At 40.4% G+C, this 22,493-nt stretch overlaps 2 protein-coding genes across 2 annotated transcripts in view; one reads left to right on the plus strand and one right to left on the minus strand.

Moving 5' to 3' along the window:
• Nucleotides 1-5,043, plus strand: part of LAMB1 (laminin subunit beta 1) — a 44,406-nt gene extending 39,363 nt beyond the window's left edge. Inside the window, exons 28-33 of the mRNA XM_065049017.1 lie at nucleotides 2-146; nucleotides 890-1,097; nucleotides 1,315-1,456; nucleotides 2,278-2,454; nucleotides 3,735-3,894; nucleotides 4,730-5,043. Coding sequence (XP_064905089.1) covers nucleotides 2-146; nucleotides 890-1,097; nucleotides 1,315-1,456; nucleotides 2,278-2,454; nucleotides 3,735-3,894; nucleotides 4,730-4,866 — 969 coding nt within the window. The 3' untranslated portion in view covers nucleotides 4,867-5,043. The remainder of the gene's footprint in view (nucleotide 1; nucleotides 147-889; nucleotides 1,098-1,314; nucleotides 1,457-2,277; nucleotides 2,455-3,734; nucleotides 3,895-4,729) is intronic.
• A 2,036-nt stretch (nucleotides 5,044-7,079) lies between these two features.
• Nucleotides 7,080-20,860, minus strand: DLD (dihydrolipoamide dehydrogenase). Its single transcript, XM_065049022.1, has 14 exons — nucleotides 20,710-20,860; nucleotides 19,680-19,755; nucleotides 18,855-18,934; nucleotides 16,329-16,397; nucleotides 13,900-13,969; nucleotides 13,434-13,534; nucleotides 12,950-13,093; nucleotides 12,685-12,786; nucleotides 12,222-12,412; nucleotides 10,765-10,935; nucleotides 10,172-10,361; nucleotides 9,655-9,792; nucleotides 8,184-8,273; nucleotides 7,080-8,080 (listed from the first exon to the last, which is right to left on the minus strand). Exons 1-14 carry the CDS (start codon nucleotides 20,746-20,748, stop codon nucleotides 8,015-8,017), a joined length of 1,527 nt encoding a protein of 508 aa, XP_064905094.1. The 5' UTR covers nucleotides 20,749-20,860; the 3' UTR covers nucleotides 7,080-8,014.
• Between the last annotated feature and the right edge of the window lie 1,633 nt (nucleotides 20,861-22,493).

Consider the following 22,493-nt stretch of genomic DNA (forward strand, 5'->3'; position numbering starts at 1 on the left):
GGTTTCTGAGGCAAAACAGAGAGCTGATGAGGCAAAACAAAACGCACAAGAAGTTTTGCTCAAAACCAATGCTACAAAAGAACAAGTGGACAGAAGCAATGAAGATCTGAGAGCTCTTATTAAACAGATCAGAGACTTCCTAATGCGTAAAAACCTTACATTTAAATTACATTTTTATTTTGGGTTTGTGAAAACTATCTTTAGCTCTGAATCATCTTCTAAGGGATAATGCAATAGCTGTGTGTCATCCCCCCGCATCCAGCCAGACTTGGTGTGCATGATGAAATCTGGAACCAAGAGAAAACCGAGACAATAGGAGAGTGAGAACAAACCGTAGCACATTCTTGTGTTTTTTTCAGCTGAGGCTGTTGTACTGCTGTAGTTTGCCAAGTGTGTTCCTAAGTTCTGACTATAAAGACTAAGTATTATTAAAGGGGAGGGAAGTCAGAAACGGAGTTTATCTCTCTGTAAGAAAGCGGGAGAGGTTAAATGAGGGCCTTGTTCGCTGGCGAGCAGCAGCATGGCAAACCCATCCCTCCCCTATTTGCACAAGGCTGAGCACACTGTTAGCACAAATACATATACGTGCAGCTGTTGGCTTTGGGTCTCCCCCCCATGGCCCCAGCGTGGTGTAGCTAATCACCGGGATCTTCAAATGGCTCCCAAGAGAGCCGTGCCAGCAGGGCCTACGCGCCTGCTGGGCCTCTCCCGAGAGGGGAGCTTCACCCTATGGAAACACTTTTAACACCTTGATTTTCTGTGAGTCTGGGGAGGAGGTTTGCCTCGTGACTTTCCTTCTTAAGGCAGCAGTTGGACAAGAATTTAAGTACAGAGACTTGATGGGGGAAGCTTTTACTTCACATCTTTATCATTTGTGTCCATCTACTAGAAGACAGCGCTGACCTGGATAGCATCGAGGCCGTGGCTAACGAAGTGCTGAACATGGAGATGCCCAGCACGCCCCAGCAGCTGCAAGCCCTGACAGAAGATATTCGTGAGCGGGTAGAAAGCCTTTCTGATGTTGAGGTCATTCTGCAGCAGAGCGCTGGAGACATTGCCAGAGCTGAAATGCTACTGGAGGAAGCTAAAAAAGCAAGGTGTGCAACCCTGGTCTGTATTAGCTGTTTTCCATCACCAGTAGCTTGAATGAGACTTCCACCTCATTATATAAGAAAATTCAGAGTTTAACTTGTTCCAGTGCAGATTCTCATTCCTTCACTAAGGGGTAAAATTGGCCCTTGGCAGTGTATGACTAGGTTTTTATCTAGTTCCAAGTAAAAGCATTTTTAGCATTAACATAGTTTTGCTCCACAGCAAAGGTGCAACAGATGTTAAAGTCACTGCAGACATGGTGAAAGCAGCACTGGAAGAAGCTGAAAAAGCTCAAAATGCAGCTGAAAAAGCCATCAAACAAGCTGATGAAGATATTAAAGGAACTCAAGACCTCCTGACCTCTGTGAGTTCTTTATAAGTATTTCTTAGATATAGAGCACCGGGTTTGGTATTTAGAAACTGATGTAAGCCTGTCTAGGGAAGGCTCTTGGGTGGTACAAATCAAAGACTGCACTTAAAATGAATCTAAACCAGTCTTGCCTTCACATAAGCTTTTGAGTTGGTATGACAGATGCTAGGGGACCATTCGCTTTTAATTTTCTCACCTCATGTCCTGCACCAGTGAAGCTGAAGGAGCAGGATTGTAGCCCTCTCACGCAGCAGGTCTGCTGGGATCCCCGGAAAGTTGTACCTGTCACCACACTGGTAGTGTCTTGGCACAGCTCTGCTCTGTGTCACGCACCACTGTGGCATGAGACTAAAATAAACGAATGCTGGATTAAGGTAGTAATTACTGTAGTCTTGCCAGATTATGTATTTTCAGACTTGCTCTCATAGCCCTCACAAGAGCATCATGCTATCTATACCCATGGAGCTTGGCCAGCTTAGAAGACAGGCAGCTTCACCAGTCTGTTATTAAATGATGGGGTCAAATGTCAAACTTCAGTTGTGCTTGTGGATTAGACAATTCTTGCCTGTGTAATACAATCAGGTATTTTTAACTATGTTCCTTAACACTTGGGCAGCCCCATACATGCCCCATCTTCAAGCAGTGGGCTCATTCATTCTGACTGCAATTTGCCATTTGTAACAAAGCTGAAACACTGGCTTTCACATCAGACCTGTGGACACAAACCATTTAGTTGATCAGGGCTTATCCAGAGAGCTTACGTACTATTATAGTCAGTGTCTTTTGTAAACCTAACTGTTGTCCCTCTTTCTTAGATTGAATCGGAAAACGCAGCATCTGAAGAAACACTGAACAACGCTACCTTACGTCTGTCTGAGCTAGAGAGGAGTGTTGAAGACCTTAAGCAAAAGGCTGCTACAAATTCAGAGAACGTGGACAGTATAGAAGAAACAATTGCTACTGCAAAACAAAATGCTGAAGAAGTTAAAAAGGTGAGAAGCTCAAGAAAGATGCTAAGGGAAAGCCAACAAAACTCTCACCCAGGTTTGGCCAAAGTAACACTAGTGAATACTTGTGATTTCATTTATTCATCAGGTATTGGGGACACAAAACCAAAACAAAACACACAAAAAACCACGAGCACTTAACGCAGTTACTGAGGATGAACTGCTTTTTACTTACTTTGTTACCAGATACAAAGTAGTACTGGGAAGTTGTCAGGTTCTAAAATAGCTGCAGGAAACCTGTCATGCTGTCCCGCTGTCAGCCTTTCACAGCTTTGTTTCTGTCCCTCAGCTTCACTATCTGCCACAGGTTAACTGGTAATGCTTTTTCCCCCTTGTACAGAGTATTTATGGTTCTACGATAATGGCAAGTTCAGGACAAACAACCTGGAATTTGGCATATACAGAATCAAATTACAAAAATCATGAGCTTGACATAAAAACACATAATTTCTAAATATCAGAGATGCAAACGTTGCCCTGCAACCCCTTGGCGTTGCTCCCAATGTCTGCTATACACCTTCGTAACACCAAAAGAATGCTCATTAACAAAACAATTGACAAATCTGCCAAAGGAAGTTTCATTGCTCCAATCTGTTGTCTCGAGTTAGCCCACCGGTCTCCAGAGAGGCATTTTCTGCCAGGAAAGATGTATTATCCATCAAATCAATTATTTCTTAACACTAAGTAGTATTTCAGGTGGCTGTCAAGTAAACACAAGAGACTTGCAGCATTGCTGCAGCTTGTTAACTTACTTATTGCTTGAATTCAGCTGGGTCACAGGACTTAATTTTAACCTCTCAGAGAAAAGCACAGCTGAGAACCCAACCTCATGACTTCTCCAGCATCTTCACCTATGCAAACTCAGCAGCTTTTCTTGCTACTGAATGGGTATAACAAGGGTATTCCTCCCTGTATGCAAGCACTGAACCATATGCAGTTTTCTAGCTGCACTAGGAGCCATGGCTTCTACACAGAATTGTGTAACTGAATCCCAGAAATCCTTGCCAAGTGTTGGTATTAAAGCCATAAACCAGCCACAGACCTGCACAAGGGCAACTAATGAGTCTTCACCCCAACTCTTATAGTCTTGGATATTAAGTAGGAAATAGCCCAACGCCGTTTCTGTTTTTGTTAACTGAGCTAACAGTCTGCAGACTTCCCTTTACAACCCAGGTCAGTAAGGACAGAGGGAGGAAATGCAAACTCCCAGTGCATTCGTTCCCTTTTGAATGGGCTCCATCTTGTGCTTCAATCTGGAACAACAGGTCCTCAACAGCGAGTTGAATGACAAGTATAAAACAGTGGAAGATCTCATTGCCAAGAAGACAGAAGAGTCAGCAGATGCTAGGAGGAAAGCCAGCATGTTGCAAGATGAAGCTAAAGCTTTGTTGGCTCAAGCAAACAGCAAACTCCAGCTACTGAAAGGTAAGGCTGTTCTGAGGAGGTAACTTGTCATCTTGGAATATGACACCATGTCATGCTGTTGCTACTCATCAGCAGTAGGGAAAAAAATGGTAGTTAATTCTTGTTACTGGGGTTTGATCTGCTTTCCTTATTCTTATGGACACAACACAGTCTTCTGAATCAAAGATTTCCATGAAAAAGCTGAAGCGTACAATGAGACACAAACTTCTGGTGTGGCACCAATTGCTGCTCCCAGAACCACCTCAAAGAGGGAACACAGCTAGCACACTTAGGACAAAGACTCACCCCTTCAAGCAAGGTCCCCATCCTCAAACAGTGCTCCCCCACCCTAGAAAGCTGTTAAAACAAATGAAATCAGGATATGTCAGTCCCAGTTTACAGATTAATGTAACATTTCCCATTGCCAGATAAAGTTGACTGGAACAGGAGGGGCCAATCTGCCCATAGCCACCAGCGAGGGAGCCAAGTTTTCCTTCTGGTTTGTCCAGTCCAGGGTCTCTTCTTCCCCTCAGCTGCTCCTGCACAGTTATGACAACTCACCAAATGGTCTTAACCATAACAAGCCAAAACATTTCACTGTTTTTAAAGCCACCATACAACAGAGAATGACAGTTGTTGTCATCACGGATTTCCACTTACATAAACTTCTTTGTTATTTTACGTCCCAATGTTAAGGAAACAAAAAGGTGCCATTGCAGCTTTTTTTTTCTAATCGGATTCTCCTCCACAATAAAAATAAATTTGAGTAGTAGTTTATCCATTACAATAATGATGTACATTTTACTGCATCAAACCACCCCTAATTACGCTGTTTTTCCCTTTCATTTGCTGACAGACTTGGAAAATACATATGAAAACAATCAGAAAGTTCTGGAAGACAAAGCCAAGCAGTTGGTGGAGCTGGAAGAGACAGTTCGCTCCCTCTTACAGACAATCAGCCAGAAGGTGGCTGTTTATAGCACTTGCTTATAAACGGGAGAAGGAGATGCTTGTGTTCAGGATGGGTTTTACAAGTATTACACTAGTTCTTTTTGATGTTACACTAAGACCTGATAAAGTGAACAAGTTTTATATTGACTTTCAAGTCACAGAACCAAAGAAAAGTAACTTTTTGATGTTGAAAATAAACAGTACTTTTGTATCAATGTATGTACCTAGCATGACTCATTAAGTTCCTTCCTGTTTTCAGTAGCTGAAATGGACCATCAATTAATCCTTTAGCAAGTCTTGTTTTTAAACTGGTTAGATATCTAATAAAATCTTGGCTTCAACTACGTAATTCTAAATAAGGGCTCCAATTACTATGAAATACAGGATGGTTGCTCAGAACAAAATTACAAGGCAATGAAGAAATACCATCCTTGTGTGGTTAGCTAACCTTTACACCACAGGACTCAAAAAGGATTATTTACCCTCTGCATGATATCAGTTTAGGCTTAACACTGGTTTCATGTCACTGATTATGAAACACTTGATAGATGAAGTAGAAACAGAGGTCAGCACTGATTTTATGTGACAAGCCAAGCTTGGAGGATCAAACCTCTCTGAAAAAGGAACTACAGAAGTTCACCAGCAACTGAATGTAAATCAGGTAAGGAGCTGTACACAGACAGCTCTCTGAGAAGAGCCTGCACTTAACAAACACAAACAAGACTTTTTTTCAAAGTGCATAGTTAAGATCAAATTATGTGTAGAACAGTACACATTCAGACAATTGTACAGTACTGCACAAATCGATTTGCAACATCCATCAGCTGCACAAATCAGCATTCAAAACTGCAATGTGCATTTACACATCCTGACTGCTAACTCTGACCTGAGGAATACATCTGCACCTCACCTAACCTTGACTAAGTCAGGACAACTATTGCAGAACATATCGCCACCTAAGCAAACTGAAGAGTAGTATGTTTAAGTAAGTAACTACCTCGGCCCATAGGATACAAATGCTGCAGCAAACAAACAAACAAATCTATCACAGGAACTGGTTACCACACCAGCATCACACACCATTTCACTGCCAGTATACTTTGGCAGCTGTTAAAAATACTATTTGCAAGCTTTGCAACATTCAGATTTAACTGCCATCACATCATTGACAGGTGGCTCAGCAGCTCATCTTAACTTCACAAACACTCTTTGTACACTAAACTAGAACAGGAGTGACAGCAAGAGAAGTAACAATACAGTAACAATTTTAAGACCTTGAATTTTATTTTCAAGTGTCTGGGAAACTATAATCTCCAGTATAGTTTTAGTAGTATTCTTGATTAAAGTTTCCCAGTCTTTATAACTTCATTTAACATGTATAAAATGAGGTATTAGAATTTGTAACTGATGGATCTCACAGCTGAACTGCCACGGGTATTGAGGCAGGTGGAGGCAATGGACACAAAGCTGTTCCTGAAAGAGCAGAGCTTCTACGAAGAACTTGTGAAGCACAAGCTTAACACTTAATAGCATTTACCTTCAGTGCGTAGAAGTGATTCAGAAATGCCAAGATCTATCAAAAGAATCAAGTTTTCTTTCCCTGACTATTGTCTCACCTTTGCTTTCCCTTTAGAAACTTCCTACTAACACCTGAAAGCAAATCCACATTAATTCACTTAACCCAGCAGATCCATGAGTTGGATTATCTCATATCCTGGTGATAAGCTTAATGAGCTGTCGTGGTTGAACTCCCATCTACATTTAAAACAGGAGTTAAAAGAAATAAGAACAGTATAATGGTGTTTGTTGATTAACTGACATCCTAATAAAACGGTAATGTTGGCATATATTTCTATCACTCAGTATGGATAATGGATCAATACTTGAATAAGATGCTCTAAAGAAAGGCAGAAGGGTATGACCATCTCTAACCACACAAAACCAAGTAGCTTCTGTACCATTTTCTGAATGCACATTTCTTATCTACTATTCCAATGGCAAAATGAAAAAAAGACATGCAATATCAGCAGATATTAAGGTTTCCTTCAAGGCAGAAGAGCCTAATAAAAAGAAGAAATGGCACCCTGCAAAACAAAACTTAAAATGAGCTACTGGAATTGGGCACATTTCACATGCACATTAGGGATCGTCCACAGATGGCATTTGTTTGTGAGTTACTTCATGTATTTGACAAACTAGACATAAAAAGGAGTAACAAGGATGATGAGCAAACAAAACCCAAGACAACACTCCAGCCACGTTAAATATTTATTAAGCTCTCTTGCTATAGGAGAGACAGAAAGAGAGCACAAAATAGAAAACAGAAGAACAAGAGAAGGAAGTATGTCTTAATTGTGTGGAGAGCTGATGCTGCAGCCCTTATGTGCAGAAGGTGCAGAGTAACCCTCATGGCACAGCACTTAACAGCAAGTGCTGCTTCACTACCCAGTTCTAGCATTTCAAGTGGAACCCTTCAAAACAAAAAAGACTAAGTAGCAGTAAGATTAATTTTTCTTCAATCTTTAATTTCTCTATCAGCACTCAATTCTTCCCAATGAGTTTTCAATATGAAAACACGAGTGTGGAGAATCACACACAGAGTAATTTTCTCTTTAAAAAGTCAATATAGTTTTAATTGATCTATACAAGGCCCTCTTCTCCCAACATCCTAACACTACTAGGTCAAAACAACTTTTGGTACTTGTATGTAAGAAGTAGTTTAAATACTGAAGTTAATCTTTTCGGAAGGAAACACATTTTTTTGTGCGGAAGTGACAGTGGCATTTTAAGTGCCAGCGGCATTTTAAGTGCCAGCATTCAACTGGTTTAGTCTATCGCTACTTCAAATAAGAAAACAGCAGGTATGCTGGACATTTCCTCAGAGCTTTGACCAGCATACCTGATAATCCCATGCAGCAGCAAAATGTTTGGTTTTCAAAAAGAGAACAATCTCTGTCAGGCTGTTTTTCTGCAACATTCATAATGTAAATAAACATGTAATTATAAGTATTTAATTCACAAGACTGGATAATTCCACTTGTTCCAAACTCTACTTGTTTAAATATTTGATGTTTAAAATGAAGAGATTCACTTAATTCAGTCCTAAAATCCTCAGACTCAGCCTTCCGTAAGGGCCCCCAGTCTGTTTACAGAGATGTACTGTACACATACGAAGATCTGCACTTTCACTTTAGAAGTTGATAGCTTTGCCAAAAGATGCTGCTAGGTTTGCTTCCCTGAAGGCTTCTGACACCGTCTGTAGAGAGCAAACACAAAAAGGTGCAAGTCATTAATAGTTACATGTAATTATAGCATGTCTGTGTAATCCTGGTGTTCAACAGTGTTTAGAAAAAACTTACTGGATGGGCATGGCAAACTCTGGCTATGTCTTCACATGATGCTCCATATTCCATAGCAAGTGCAGCTTCATTAACCATTTCACCAGCACCCTGTAATTTAACGGTATTTGTAGTTAGCACAAATCTTTATGCAGCTGTCCAGGTTCTCTTGAATCACTAACAGCTTGTAAATAAGCACCTTCTGCTAGAAAAGAAAAGTTGTATTATAACTAGCACTTCAAATGTTTTCTAAGTCATAAGTACTTAATCAATCTGGTGACAGTGCTCAAGCGTACCATAAATCTAAACATATTTCTTAGTAAGAGTATTTGTTCTCTCACTATTGAGAGTTGTGCAAAATCTCAGCATTTTTCCACTACAAGATACTGGTCAGATAATACCTGCACTCTGAAAGCTCTTAATACAGTGTATATTAGCACTGCTGAAACCTCCCCAAAACTTCAATGCCCTCCTGGAAAGTCAGGTAATTAGAAAAGCAAAAGCATGTTACTACATCTGCATCTTTATTTGTTGTATTTATGTGTATTTGCTCAGAGAACATTTACTTGAGAAGTCAAAGCCAGTGATATCTCGTTACATTTTTAGCATTCAGATCCACAATCTTAAGATTTTTCTCCCAGCCATTTTCCAATGAAGTAAACACCAATAACCCAAAGCTGTGCTTCCTTTAAGGCATGCTGATTTTTAAATGACTGGTATTGTAAGAGAAAATAACTAGCATAATATTTTAGTATGTATTCCTATAGGAAATTATGAGAATCTAATTCAGAAAGAAAAAGCCTATCCACTAGTGTTGATGATATATCGATTCATAGGAATTCCTTTCCATGAAAATGAAGAGCAGTTTTAGTGTTGCTCTTAATGAAAGCTGTATAAAAAAATGAATGGAAGTGTTTTCTAGGGAAAAAAAAATATTTAAAGCTAAGAAACAAAACAAAGAGAGATCAGAGTTTAACTTTGTAATGTGTGAGACATCAGAAAATTATACTTTTCCCAAATAAAGTTTTCTGATCTCTCATCTTTACAAAGGTTTTGTAATCAAAGTTCCATAAAAGTTGCTGACTCCAGATTTGGTGACTGCAGTGTAAGGTTACCAGCTTTGCTGAATTCTGAAGTTCAGAGAGGGGAAAAAAGAAAACCACAATGAAAAAGCCACAGTCTGCTCAGCTCCCTCGACTTCCAAGTATTTGGCAGTATTCATTAAAACAAAAAATAAATTACTGAGCAGAGAAAACAATTAACCCTTGCAATTCTAGGGGGAAAAAATGCTGTGTCTAACACCAAAGTAACAGAAAAGTGGGAAGGAGGGCAGAGCTGGAGAACAGTAAATAAAACTGCCTATGGTGGACTCAAATCTTCCTTCTTTTTACAAGCACCACTTCTCCTAACTTGATAACTACTTTGCAACTGTGCAACACTAAATAAAAGACCTTTACAAGGCCAAGACAGCAGCACAGTTTACAATACTTACTGCGCCCAAGATGTGAGCACCCAGCATCTTGTCTGTTGATTTTTGACTAAGTATCTTCACCATGCCATCTGTGTCAGCATTTGTCTTTGCTCTACTGTTTGCAGCAAATGGAAATTTCCCAACTTTGTATTCTACACCCTACAGAACAGATACGTGTTACTGAGTTAATGACCAACAAGAACAACATAACCATACATACAATTTGGTAAGTACAAGAACAGTGCAATACAAAAATAAGACACATAAGACACACAGCGCAATGCATAAAAACAACCACCAAAAGGGGTATAAGATGGTATTAAAGAGAAGATTAATTTAACTTCACAGAATAAAAGTCATTAAGAGAACTGTGATCCTTGGGAGAGTGGTGTGCAGAGGAGAATCATTCAATCACACACCCCCTAAGCAATAAATTCAGATGCAGAAATTCTCCTGGAAAAAGTAGCTAAACTACTAAGCAGTGAAACCACACCCAAGACGGGAAAACAGTTTTGCCCAAGAAGAAAACGAACGGTACCTCTTCTTTCAGCTGTTCTTCTGATTTGCCGACCCAGGCCACTTCAGGGTGGGTGTATATCACAGAGGGTACGCAGTTATAGTCAATGTGAACCGCTCCCCCAGCCATCCCTTCTACACAAATAATGCCTTCATCCTCAGCTTTGTGGGCCAGCATAGGTCCAGCAACTACATCACCAATAGCATAGATGCTATCAGATCAATGAAACAGAATGAGACACTGTTTAAAAACATCCTAGCACACCTAGGCTACCTTATATAATAGCCAGTTTGAAACATGTTACTGAAAACTCTAATCAAAACAGATTAAAATACTAAATTTCAAAAGAAATACAGAAGTTTAAAAGAGCAGTTTCCACAGAACGACCACACTTCAAGAAGTGTGAGCGGTATGAGATATACACAGTGACTTTTAAACTACAAAACTTCAAAGGTTAACTAAAAATCTTTAGTTCCTGAAATAAACAGAAATCTTTATTTTGCTTTAAGAAAACTCTGTTCTGCATTTAAAAACAAACAAAGAGTGTTTTAGTAGGCTAAACTTTTAAAAATAAGTGTTCTGCTTCAGTTAAAAAAAAAGTTAGTCTTACTTACTTGGGAATTTTGGTTTGGAATCTGTTATTGACTGGGATTCTTCCTCTCTTATCAAGTTCAATTCCAAGTTCCTCAAGACCTAGATTTTTTGTGAAAGGACGTCGGCCAATGCAAACTAGGAGCACATCACACGTTATTACTTCTGCTTTGCCACCAGCAGCAGCTTCAACACTGTAGAAAAATAAGTAGCAAAAATGCAAAGCTGTAAACTTTCAGCATTGTATTTCTCTAACTAGTAACTCATATGATCCAGATGGTGACCTCCTGTCTGGATCTGGCATCCAAAACACTCGTATTCAGCCTGCCCCATGCTTCTGCCTTGCAGGAGCTGAGGAGAAGAGGGACGAAGGGACAATACCTCTTAACTACATTTGTTAACAACTCTCAGACGCAGAAATTCAGGGTATACATCCACTAGCAAGTAGCATGACCTGATAGGATAAATCTGTACAGCAAAATAATTGGTGTTGAGTACTTGACATCCAAACTACCTATATTTTGGGTTGGGTATGGTCATGTATCCTGACCAAGCTTGCTTCTGGCCCGAGAACCAAACACCTGTTAGAAGCTGCCCTGGTGCATCCCTCAAGTGCATCTTTGTGTTTAATTGCACCCAGAACAAGTGTGGGTCACGTGCTCCGAGAGCGCAAGAACCAAAGCATGGTAAGCGGGGATGAGTAGGAAGTGCGTTTCAAAAGCGCACTCCTGAACCCAAATGAAACTCTAAATAAATACAGAAACAGACTACATGAGAGATCCAGGCAGCATCAGCATGGTATAAAAAGAAGCCCAAATGCAGGAGCTTTACAATGGTGGAGGACAGACTATCTCCAGGTATGGCAGCACAGCAAATACAAGTCACCATACTAAAATTCCAGTGAAAAAACATTTAAGCTTACTTTTGTTAAGTAACATAATTTTCTTAAAACTCAAAGCTACAGTTTCTGAATAGAGATTGACAAGAAAAATAACAGAAGTAGTGTATACATATGGACTTTTTTAAAAACAAGTTTGCTTTACATCTTTTTATATTAGCTGTTCATCCACACATATTCAAAGGGTTTGAGTGTGGCCATTAAAAGACACACTAGGATAGTTTCATTTATTTCTGCTCAAAAGCAATAAAAGCTGCCATGCTTACTTTGAGACAAGAGGAGGTACGGACAAAATAACCCTTCCAGTAAGCAGCCAAAAATTAATGGCTTGAAAATGACAGTATGGACAATTATATTTATGTTAATTATACCAGAAGCAAAAATCTTCCATGAAAAGAATGATTTAGAGTTCTGTATTTGTTACTGATCTCACTATAACAACACTGCTTTTATGCTAGCACAGCAACTCAAGTCAATGAACTGTTTAAAAAAAAATGTACCAGAATGTATTTTTAAATAGGCTTAATGGATTGGGAGGAAAAATATATATGGCATTCCGTTAGTTTTATGTTAAACACTTACGCTACATCAATTTTTCCATCTGGTTTCTTGGTAGCACCAGTAACTTTGGTGTTCAGTTTAAACTTAAGTCCCTGTTTCTGAAGAATACGCTGGAAGTTTTTAGAGATCTCCATGTCAATTCCCATTCCACCAACATGGCCCATGAACTCAACAGCTGTCACATCTGCACCAAGGCGCTGCCAAACTGAACCCTGTAGTCACAACAATATAGGTAAAAAGAGATTTTGAAGAGTAAACTTCAGATTTCTTTAATATTTACCACAGACTGTACATTTTTCAAAAGCAAGACAACAGCCAACTGATCACTTTTTACCAATGTTACAGTGTAGAATAAAACAAGTCCAACTGTCCCACATTTTTTCGCTCAAACAAACATCACAGCAACACAATCAAATATCACACAAAAAAGTAACACCCTGTTCCTTTATAAATTAAAGTCCAAGTGGTTTAAACATCCTCTCACCAGTTCCACACCAATGACTCCTGCACCAATGACAACCATCTTTTCAGGAACTTTTTTCAGTGAGAGCGCACCAGTGGATGACACAATATTATCTTCATCAATCTAGTAACAAAGAAACCCACAAAGGGATGTTTACAATCTCTTTTATACATGACATATGAAGTACAAAGAGGGTGAAGTGCAATCATGCAAAAAAGTATTACACATTAAATTACATGGATATAACACATTGAAAAAAAGTACCATGAGGATTTCAAATACATACAGTAATTCCAGGGAAGGGAGCAACTTCTGAGCCCGTGGCTATAAGTATGTTCTTTGTATTGATAACTTGCGTGCTGCCATCTCCTGCAGTTGCAGTGACTTGGTTTTTGCCAGTTATTTTTCCAAATCCAGATACATGTACAACCTTTAGTAATCAGAACACAGTAAATTCAGATTCAAAGTACTTACATAAATTATGCTACATTTAATCTGAATCTCACTAAAGCTTTGGAGAAGCTGCTAACGCATACCTTTGTATCACCATCTGGTACAAATCAGAGAGTAATTGTATACTATTCTTTTAAGTAGATAGAGAATGAAGTAACTGTTCATTTAAAAAATTTCCTACAAGAGAAGCGTTACAATTCTGCCCTTGCTGAGTCAGTCACCCCAATTAATATATGTGGCAAGACTACGACAGCAAAAGCAAGAAATTCAGATCAGAAAAAATCATGGATACACCTCAGTATATAATCCAAACTAACCTTGTTTTGTTTAAATAAATGAGCAATTCCACCTGTTAAGGCCTTCACTGCACCACTCTTCTGTTCCATCATCTTCTCTAGATTCAAACGGATTCCTGAAACTAAGGTTACAAAAAACACCCTGTAAGTATTGCAGTGTTTTTATTTTAAAGAGCTAACCTAAACAATTAACAGCTCTGACATAGTAAGATGTATTAAATGGCCCTACTAAATGCTCAAGGTTACATTCAACAACTGTTACATTAAAAAGTAGTACAGAACTTTTCAAATATAACTTATGTATTCAGGGTTCAAGGAACAGACACGTGTCCCCAATCCTCCAACAGACAGATAAAGGACATTATTTATAAGCCTAAAAAGTTTTCTGACTAGAAAACTATAGTAGTCAGATTTGAATGATTAAACTTGCTTGTTGATGGAAACCATTTATGCCAATGGGCACTGACACATAGCTCTTCACACTCACTTTCGATTCCTCTACTAGCGAAATCTTTTCCATGGGCCAAGTGATACAGATGTGAGTTGTTCAGCAAGGCCTAAAATACACACAGAAATATGTGAACTGGGACATACTTTTGTAATTATTTATTGAATTAATTATTTTTATATTATCAGAAAAAAAACCCTGATACTATTCGCAAAACATTCTCATTATAAAGTCTGACATATGTATTTAAAAAGGTGTATTTCAAACACAGAAATTGTACACCACATCTCTTACGAAAGTGTTTTGTAAAGTTATGTATTTAACATAAAAGTAGAAAACAGTTAAATTCACACCTATCCTTTTTGCTCATTTCACCAGAGAAATTGGACACAACTCCACAAGGATGAAAAGAAAAAGAGAAAAAAAGAAGAACAGACTTTAAGGAGAGGAAAGAGAGACGATTCTGACTGACTCATGGGAGAATTTCCTTATTACGCCAGACAAGATGTTACTTGTCAAAAAAAGGATACAGAAAAACTGGACGAGGAAAATCTATATTGAAATCCCTATTTTAGCCTATGTAGACATACATGAGTTCAATTTAGTAGTTGAGGCATTGTGCTGAAGTTACAGATGGTTTAGAGCTAGCTCAGGTCACTGGGCATTCAAAATTAAAAATTAAAGTTTGAATAGTTTTTATAATGTTTATAAATCAGTGGCTTGAAATGCAGAAACCTGTATTTTGATTAGAAATAGCAATATAGTGAGGGAGAGATCTTGGTAAGAAAAATTATGTCATTCACTACAGCCATCCCAAACATGACACGATCAGAATCTTTTCAAGGACATCAGTGCAAGTCTGCACAGACTGAAAGCAGGTACAGTAAAACATTCAAAGCACATTTTGAGACAACCGCCTTATATATACACACTTGAGTAAAACTAATACTGTCACAATAAGATAATTTCATTTGACCACTGCGCATCCTGTCACAACCCTGAGTCTGTAACCTCCAATATGGTTGAAGACACAGCCACCACTTAAGACTTCAGCAATTAAAAAAAAAAGAAAAAAAATCCATGCCAAATGTATTCTTTTGGGTGGCTTTTTGAAAAGGAGTTTTTGAATAGTTCGTTTTTGCCTCAGCCTAAGTATCCACTTCTCAAGAAACTTATTGTCATTCAAAAATATTCTGGATAGCATCCAAGTTTAGCCACGGGTTAAGAGGTATTTTCTTAAGAACTTCAGAGGATTAAACAAAAAAGGACTCAAGAAAAAAAAAGTTAGTTAAATAGATCCTAGCAAAGTTCCCAGATTTCAAAGTAACACTGTGCTGATCAATACTTTATTAGTGAGTTTTTCCTCAGTATATTAAGAGATTCTGAACTTCATTAGAACTATTAATACAATGTTTAAGAAAAATAATATACCCTTTTAAAAACTTTGTATTTATGCTGCATTTTCTCCTACCACCCTAATGGAACCTCTCTGAGCAAACAGGTTGGAAACAGCAATGTAGTTAGCAGGGATCCTGGTAAGAAAATTATGTCTTTTACTACAGCATTACAAACCTGTCATCACCAGTGTCTTCCTTCAACTGCTGGGTACTAATGAGGTAGACTCATTAGCACCCAGCTAGATAGACCAGATCAGACTAATAAAGCTCTCCAGCAACAGCACTGTTTTTACAAGGCCCTAGTTCTGACATTACTTAAAACTGGACAGACAATATCAAATACTAGGTTCTTCTGAATTGCTTCTTACTTCTCCTTTCTCCTGGAGTGCACACCTTGCACTCTCCCTTTTCTCTCCCCACCTGCACTCCTCCACACTGCTCCACTCTACAGGTCATCTTTTGGGGCTGGTGAGGATACCATCTTAGCCTAGACTAATACTTCAAGAGCTAATCAACTAGGTTTTTTTCTACAGCCAACGGAGAGAGACAGCCTTCTTCAGAGCACGGTGCATCCAGCCAAAAGCAGAGTTCATGACTGATCAGAGGTGCCTCTCTAGTGACACAGTCCCCCCTAGTGACCCAGTTCAGCATCCTTTAACGCAAGAGCATCACCTTGGACAAATCTAAAGGTTTATTTTGCACAAACCGATACAAAGTGATCAAAAACTTCACATAGTACCACCCCCTGAAACACTGAACACTGTAGTCAGTTATTGGTCACAACACAGACTCGACAGCTCAGAGTGCCAAGATGTACGCATGTCTGGTTTTCATTTTCTTCCTCTCTTTCTTTTGGGAAAGCCCACAAAACAGAGTTGGCAAACAAAACATTTATGATGAGCAAATAAAATTTTAAACCTCTCTGTTATTTGTTTAGATCCTCAGCTCATTTGGATTGCAATTTCAATTTTTAAAGAAAGTACGTCAATCTTAGATTAAGGAGATGTTTAGGAAGTGATACATGTAGTATCTGTTGTTTTAATAAAGTTAGAACAAACTATGTACACTTACCTTGGATGGAATACACCCAACATTCAAACAGGTTCCACCTAAGGTTTGATTTTTTTCCACACAGACAGTCTGAGGAAAAAGGGGGGAAAAAGAACATTTTAGCAATAGTATGCGACAATTTTATTACAGAGTACCTGATGAATTAGAATTAATGACAAAGACCAGGCATTTATCCAATAACTCTTCCTCTAAAAGTATGAAATTAATTTCATTCCTAGATTTATTTTGTATCTCAGATTTCCTCTCGCTCGTTTTTTTTTTCTTTAATTAAAAAACACAAAATGGCTCTTTGCAACAAAATTCTCTACCAGAAGAGTGCCACGCTCCCCACTGCACTATTGATACTTTCATAAAAGTTTAAATGCTGTTGTTCTTCAAAAATCCACTAAGTTGCCTCAAATACAACATTCAGTTCTGTGAAGGATGCTACCCTTACAAATTAAAAAAAAAAAACCCACCTAAAAACACCTGCAAAAAATGTAAATAATGCAAAAGATTCCTAAAAACAAGTAATCACAAACAAACAACAGACAAATGAACTAATATATGTTAAAAATCACGAGGGAATCTATTCTTTAAAGAAAATAAAACCCCTAAACCACAAACGACATTTCCGTCTCTAAACACACTATCCTGCAAGACCCTTTGTTATAAGGTTGTGCCAATTATCTAGAAATAAAGGATAAAAATCAAGTAAAGCAACGCCAAGCAAAAACCAGGTCAATATCAACCAGGACAGAAAAATATTTTACCTCCTTGTGACCAACTTGCCAATGTCAAACTGTGCAAAAACAAACAAATAAAAACACCACACAAACAACCGACAAAATTTCAAAACCAGATCACTGAGGGGGTGAAAGAATATTGTAAACCTTTTATATAGAAGGAAAAGAATTGGCATCTCCTTCTTTGCAAAGTGCATACATGTTCAAAATAATAGTTCTTTGGTTTACACTCTAAGAGCTGCAACCTGCTGACAGAAGTGACTACCCCGGTGAAAGTCTTTCATAATTTCGTTTAAATTCCTGCTTTTGTGCTAAAATACAGATGGTGGTAACGTGAAGAGCAAGATTCACCATATCAAATCACAGAAACACACTGAGACACGCTATCTACCTTTCCTCCTGTTTTCAGCACGTGATGTACATGATGACAAACTTACATGGCAGAAGGCCTCAGTCTCAATTAAAAACTGTAGCACTGAGCACCTTTCTTCTCAGACACTAATAGCTCAGTAACAACACACATCTAAAAGCAAGAGTATTTATGAAGAAAAAAAAAGTGGATAAAGACAACTCAATTATCTGCACTAGGCCACAGGCAGATGTAAAACTTCTTAATGGAGTTTCAAACATTTACATTTTGGTACAGGTACACATTAGAAGTCTGAAAGATACCCAAGAAACCCAGTTGTGGGACTAATGACCCAAGAGAGACAACACTCAGAATTACATAAAAGCTTAGGTTGAAGGGAGCTCCTCCAGGGGCATCTAGTCAAACCTCCTGCTCCAAACACAGTCATTGTCAAAGATGTGGCTTAGGGCTTTGCACAGCCAAGCTCTGAAAATATCCAAGGGTGAAGACTGCACACTCTCTGGATCCCTGTTCTAGTGTTTCACTGGAAATCCATTCATCACCACGAGTTCCTGTCCTTATCAGGTGGTCTGATCAACTCGTTTTTGTCTTGAAGTCCAGGTGCTGCAATTCAGAAGCACTGAGACATACCAGCCACCAGGAATATGCTCAAGACTGATAGAACTACCTTCTCTGATTTCCACATAAGAATAACACAATGCCAAGAGATTAAGTTGGTCTCATATCAAAGAGTGAAGGAAAAACATCCTTCAAAAGTCACACTCTGTATTTTCGTAAATTTAGAAAATCTGAAATACATTATACACATGTAACTCTCATACACTCAACTAAATGACACACCATTAGTACACATAAAAGCTGCCTCTTTCAAAAGGCATTTAAAGACAAACATAAATAAATGTAAATTAGATACCATAATATTTCTATATGCTTATTTTTGCCTCTAAAATTCTCACACGGCAATGGAATTCCTCTACTCACATTCAAAAACATCGGTTCAATACTATTTTTTCCACTTTTGAATTCCCTCAGTCTGTTCTTCAGGACAGTTTTTCAGAGGGCTTTTTGACACTGTCTCTTTCCCCAACCCACTCCCCCACCCCTTTTCTTTCTTTGGAGAAAAATTCCTCCCTAGAATCCTTTTTCACTTTATCTTCCACAAGAGTACAAGCCCACCACAGTTACCACTTCCAGTCAAAAGCAAGCTGTCCTGGGCAGCTTTGTCAGCAGCAGGGCTACAGACAGTAAACCTTCACATCTCCATTTCCACGTCTCAATAATCTGGGTAAGCAAGGTAAAGATTACCGACAGGTCAATAGCATCTGGTGGCCCTGGACGCGACAGAACAATTTCAGTTTTTCAGTATCACACAAACACCTTTCAAGTTCATCTGGATGAATACTCTGTCACCTGAGCAAGGTCTCATCTTACCTTAAATCCAAGCTGAGCTGCTTTGATAGCAGCAACATAGCCTCCAGGACCAGAGCCAATAACTGTGACATCGGCATCAACTAGAATACAGAATATTTGAGTTATTTTTGCTTCAGCAACTAAAATTTTACTACAGGAATACCAGATTAGCGTTTCTGAAATAATCTGTGTTTGAAAATACATTTTTGAAAGCAAAATAGCCATTAACATTAATGCAACTTAATAAACTGGATTTAGATAAGTAAATTACATCTCACATCTGAAAATAACTTTTTGGAAAAAGGGAAAGGTTGCATGGAGGTGTTCACTGTGCAATAAAAACAGCCAGTTTTAAATTCTACAGGGCAAAAAATGTAAAATGAAATCAAGAAATATAATTCTGTCTGACCCATCGCTCTTCTTATAAATCTTCTAAGAACTTAACCAAAGATGTCTGGAGAGCTTATTATAACATTTTTTCAACAAAGCTTCTATTGATATTTAGTGCAAAAGATAAATACTCACTGAATGTCAAAAAATCAGTAGTTTGCAAAGGAGAAAATAATTCATATCTTGTAACCACTATATCCTTCGGAATATCAATTACCATCACTGTTTGTATGTTATTTAAAGTTCAACTTCTATTTATAGCTTTAGCTTGACATCAAGGCAAACAAGCCACTATTTTTCATCTAAATCTCCATGCTGACATGGATTCCACTGTCACCTGGAAGATTTATTCTAAGTTTGAAGCACTGCTTTGGCTTTTTGTAGCTTTTTTGAGGGGGTGGGGGGGAAGGTGGTTAGGTTTTCCTTTGTTCAAAGAAACTCTTCACAATTAATTACCTTGATCGGCATAGGTCCTTTGTGGCACTGCACAAATTCCCTGGGGACCATGATGAATTCGATCAAAATGGCTCCTCTAGAAAGGGAAAAAAAACCTTAGTTTTAAAAGTGTATGTCTACCCTTGAAGAAAAATAAACATTTGGCCACACACAGACGAAGGGTTGGAGTCAACAGTTAACCAAAACAGGAACAACATAAGTTAAGCACAGAGGGCAGTGGCTGGAGCAAGAGGTGGAAGCCGCTCTGCAGCCTGGCTGGTCACACCTGTGTGTACATACATCAGCCTCGCCGCAGGCTGCCTCTAACCACACAAACTTTCAACCCTACACACGGGGCCTCAAACAATTTGATGACATACATTACACAGCCACAGGAGCTTATAAAGAGTCTTATTGTTCCATAACCATGCACTTTGGCTGCTTCCCGTCAACGGGCCACATCTCAGAGGTGGTTCTGAAGGACAATTTTTTTGCTATTGTAATGGGACAGCACAGTTACTACCAGCACTGATCATCCCGTAACTGGAGTACAGGACGCTCCTGCAAGCTTCTGAAGCTGCCGGTGCTGTCCGAAGGCGGGAAGGGCCCTGACAGCCCCGGCCTCCACAGCCACCCGGGTCTCCGCCCCCGCTCCCTCCGCCCGCAGCCGCCGCGGGCCGGGACACGCCGCCTCGGCTCTCGGGAGGAGCGACAGCCCAGACTACCGGCAGCAGGGACCAGGTCCCGAGCCCACGCACCGCCCGCCTGCGGCCCGGCCACACCGCGGGCCAGGGTCACCGCAGCCGGGCCGAGGCAGCGCCGGGCCAGGAGCGGCTCCCGTTCCCTGCGACGGAAGCGACAGCGCAGAAGGGCGGGAGCCGCAGCCAAGGCCCGCGGCCGCCCTAGGGCGCCTGCTCCGGCTCCGCCCGCCCTCACGCCCGCTCCCGGCGGAGGGGGGCGTGTGGAGAGCCCCAGGCCCGAACTCCCAAGCGCGGCGCGCCTCAGCTGCCCCGCCCGCCCCGCGGCAGTGCCGTCCCTGCCGGCGCCGTACCCGAGCGAGCGCGCAAGAGACGCGTCCCCAGCGCTGCATGTCCGCGGCCCGCGCCCTCACCGCCGCCGCAAGGACTCCGGACACGCGCAGGCGCGGTGGGGCGGGGCGACGGGAGGAGCGGGCACCGCCGCGCGACGGGGCCCCCTGGCGGAGACGGCCGCCCGGTGCAGCGCTGAGGGCGGGGCGCGGGGGCGGGGCCTGAGGGGCCGGGGCGGGGACATGCAGATGAGGCTCTGGAAGCGGCAGGTGGCACTGACACGCTGCTGTAACTGACCGAGGCCACAGGCAAACTCTGTAACTCACCTGTCCCAGCTGTACACAAGTGACTCCTACAGGGTGTCCTTCCCCCAAGCGTCTGGTAGCAGTGTGAGCACGCTGCCGTTGGCTTTTACTTGTTGACAAGTCATTTGTTGATAGCAAAATCCACCGCCACAAGACATAGAGCATTCAGACCACAGACTAGTTACCCATCTGTCACAGAATCACAGAACCACAGAATGTCAGGGCTTGAAAGGGACCTCAAAAGATCATCCAGTCCAATCCCCCTGCCGGAGCAGGAACACCCAGATGAGGTTACACAGGAACATGTCCAGGCGGGTTTTGAATGTCTCCAGAGAAGGAGACTCCACAACCCCCCTGGGCAGCCTGTTCCAGTGCTCTGTCACCCTCACTGAGAAGAAGTTTCTTCTCATATTTAAGTGCAACCTGTTCCAGTTTGCACCCATTGTCCCTTGTCCTATCATTGGTTGTCTCCAAGAAGAGCCTGGCTCCACCCTCCTCACACTCACCCTTTATATATTTATAAACATTAATGAGGCCACCCCTCAGTCTCCTCTTCTCCAGGCTAAAGAGCCCCAGCTCCCTCAGCCTTTCCTCATAAGGGAGATGCTCCACTCCCTTAATTATCTTTGTTGCCCTACGCTGGACTCTCTCCAGCAGTTCCCTGTCCTTCTTGAACTGAGGGGCCCAGAACTGGACACAATATTCCAGGTGTGGTCCCACAGGGGCAGAGTAGAGGGGAAGGAGAACCTCTCTGACCTACTAACCACCCCCCTTCTAATACACCCCAGGATGCCATTGGCTTTCCTGGCCACAAGGGTGCAGAGGTAAATTTGTAGCAACTATAAAGGCATTGCAAACTTGCTGGTAGTTTACAGCAATCTGTTTGCAAATTAAAATTAAATTAAATTAAATTAAATTAAATTAAATTAAATTAAATTAAATTAAATTAAATAAACTGTCATTGCAAGTTTTAGTTGTGAGGAAAGGTAGAATCAGAGCTGCTTCAGTTGTTAGGCAGGACCTTATAAATTTGCTTAACTGATGACTTCCAAGGTAACTGTGGTTCAATATATGCTAACAGAAGTCACATGGCTTTTCACCCAAAAGGTTATAATAGGCAAACCCTATGGACTCTTCTGGATTTAACATTTCTGAGGGAAGAACAGTGTACTTTACCATAACATAGAAAAGGACTGATACTGATTTAGTTACTACTAAGATGAAGGGTATCAAAGCTCATCCAAATTTATTACATCAAGGTCTTGCTAGATAATGGCTCAAGCAGAACATGTTATTTATTGTTTAGAAGTTGCAAAGATTTAGTCTTTCTTGGCAGCTAATAACAATACTGGGTGAGTAACAGGTGGCAATACAATTTATTTCACTTGATCTGCACAGCCGGTCATAGCCTTACCTGGCACCAAAATGAATGTTCAGGTCAAACAGAGCAGCCAGAGACCCACATCTAATGAATGAACCTAAAATTCCGGAATCACCAGAGA

The sequence above is a fragment of the Columba livia genome, chromosome 1 (genome assembly GCF_036013475.1).
Source record: "Columba livia isolate bColLiv1 breed racing homer chromosome 1, bColLiv1.pat.W.v2, whole genome shotgun sequence".
Taxonomy (NCBI): Eukaryota; Metazoa; Chordata; class Aves; order Columbiformes; family Columbidae; genus Columba; species Columba livia.

Excerpts from the sequence above, each read along its gene's own strand:
- DLD (XM_065049022.1), bottom strand. The coding sequence starts at position 20,748 with ATGCAGCGCTGGGGACGCGTCTCTTGCGCGCTCGCTCGG. Across the intron at positions 13,535-13,899 it reads CGCTAGTAGAGGAATCGAAA|TTTCAGGAATCCGTTTGAAT; the intron begins GTGAGTGTGAAG and ends TTGTAACCTTAG. Across the intron at positions 12,413-12,684 it reads GAGTCATTGGTGTGGAACTG|GGTTCAGTTTGGCAGCGCCT; the intron begins GTGAGAGGATGT and ends TTGTGACTACAG.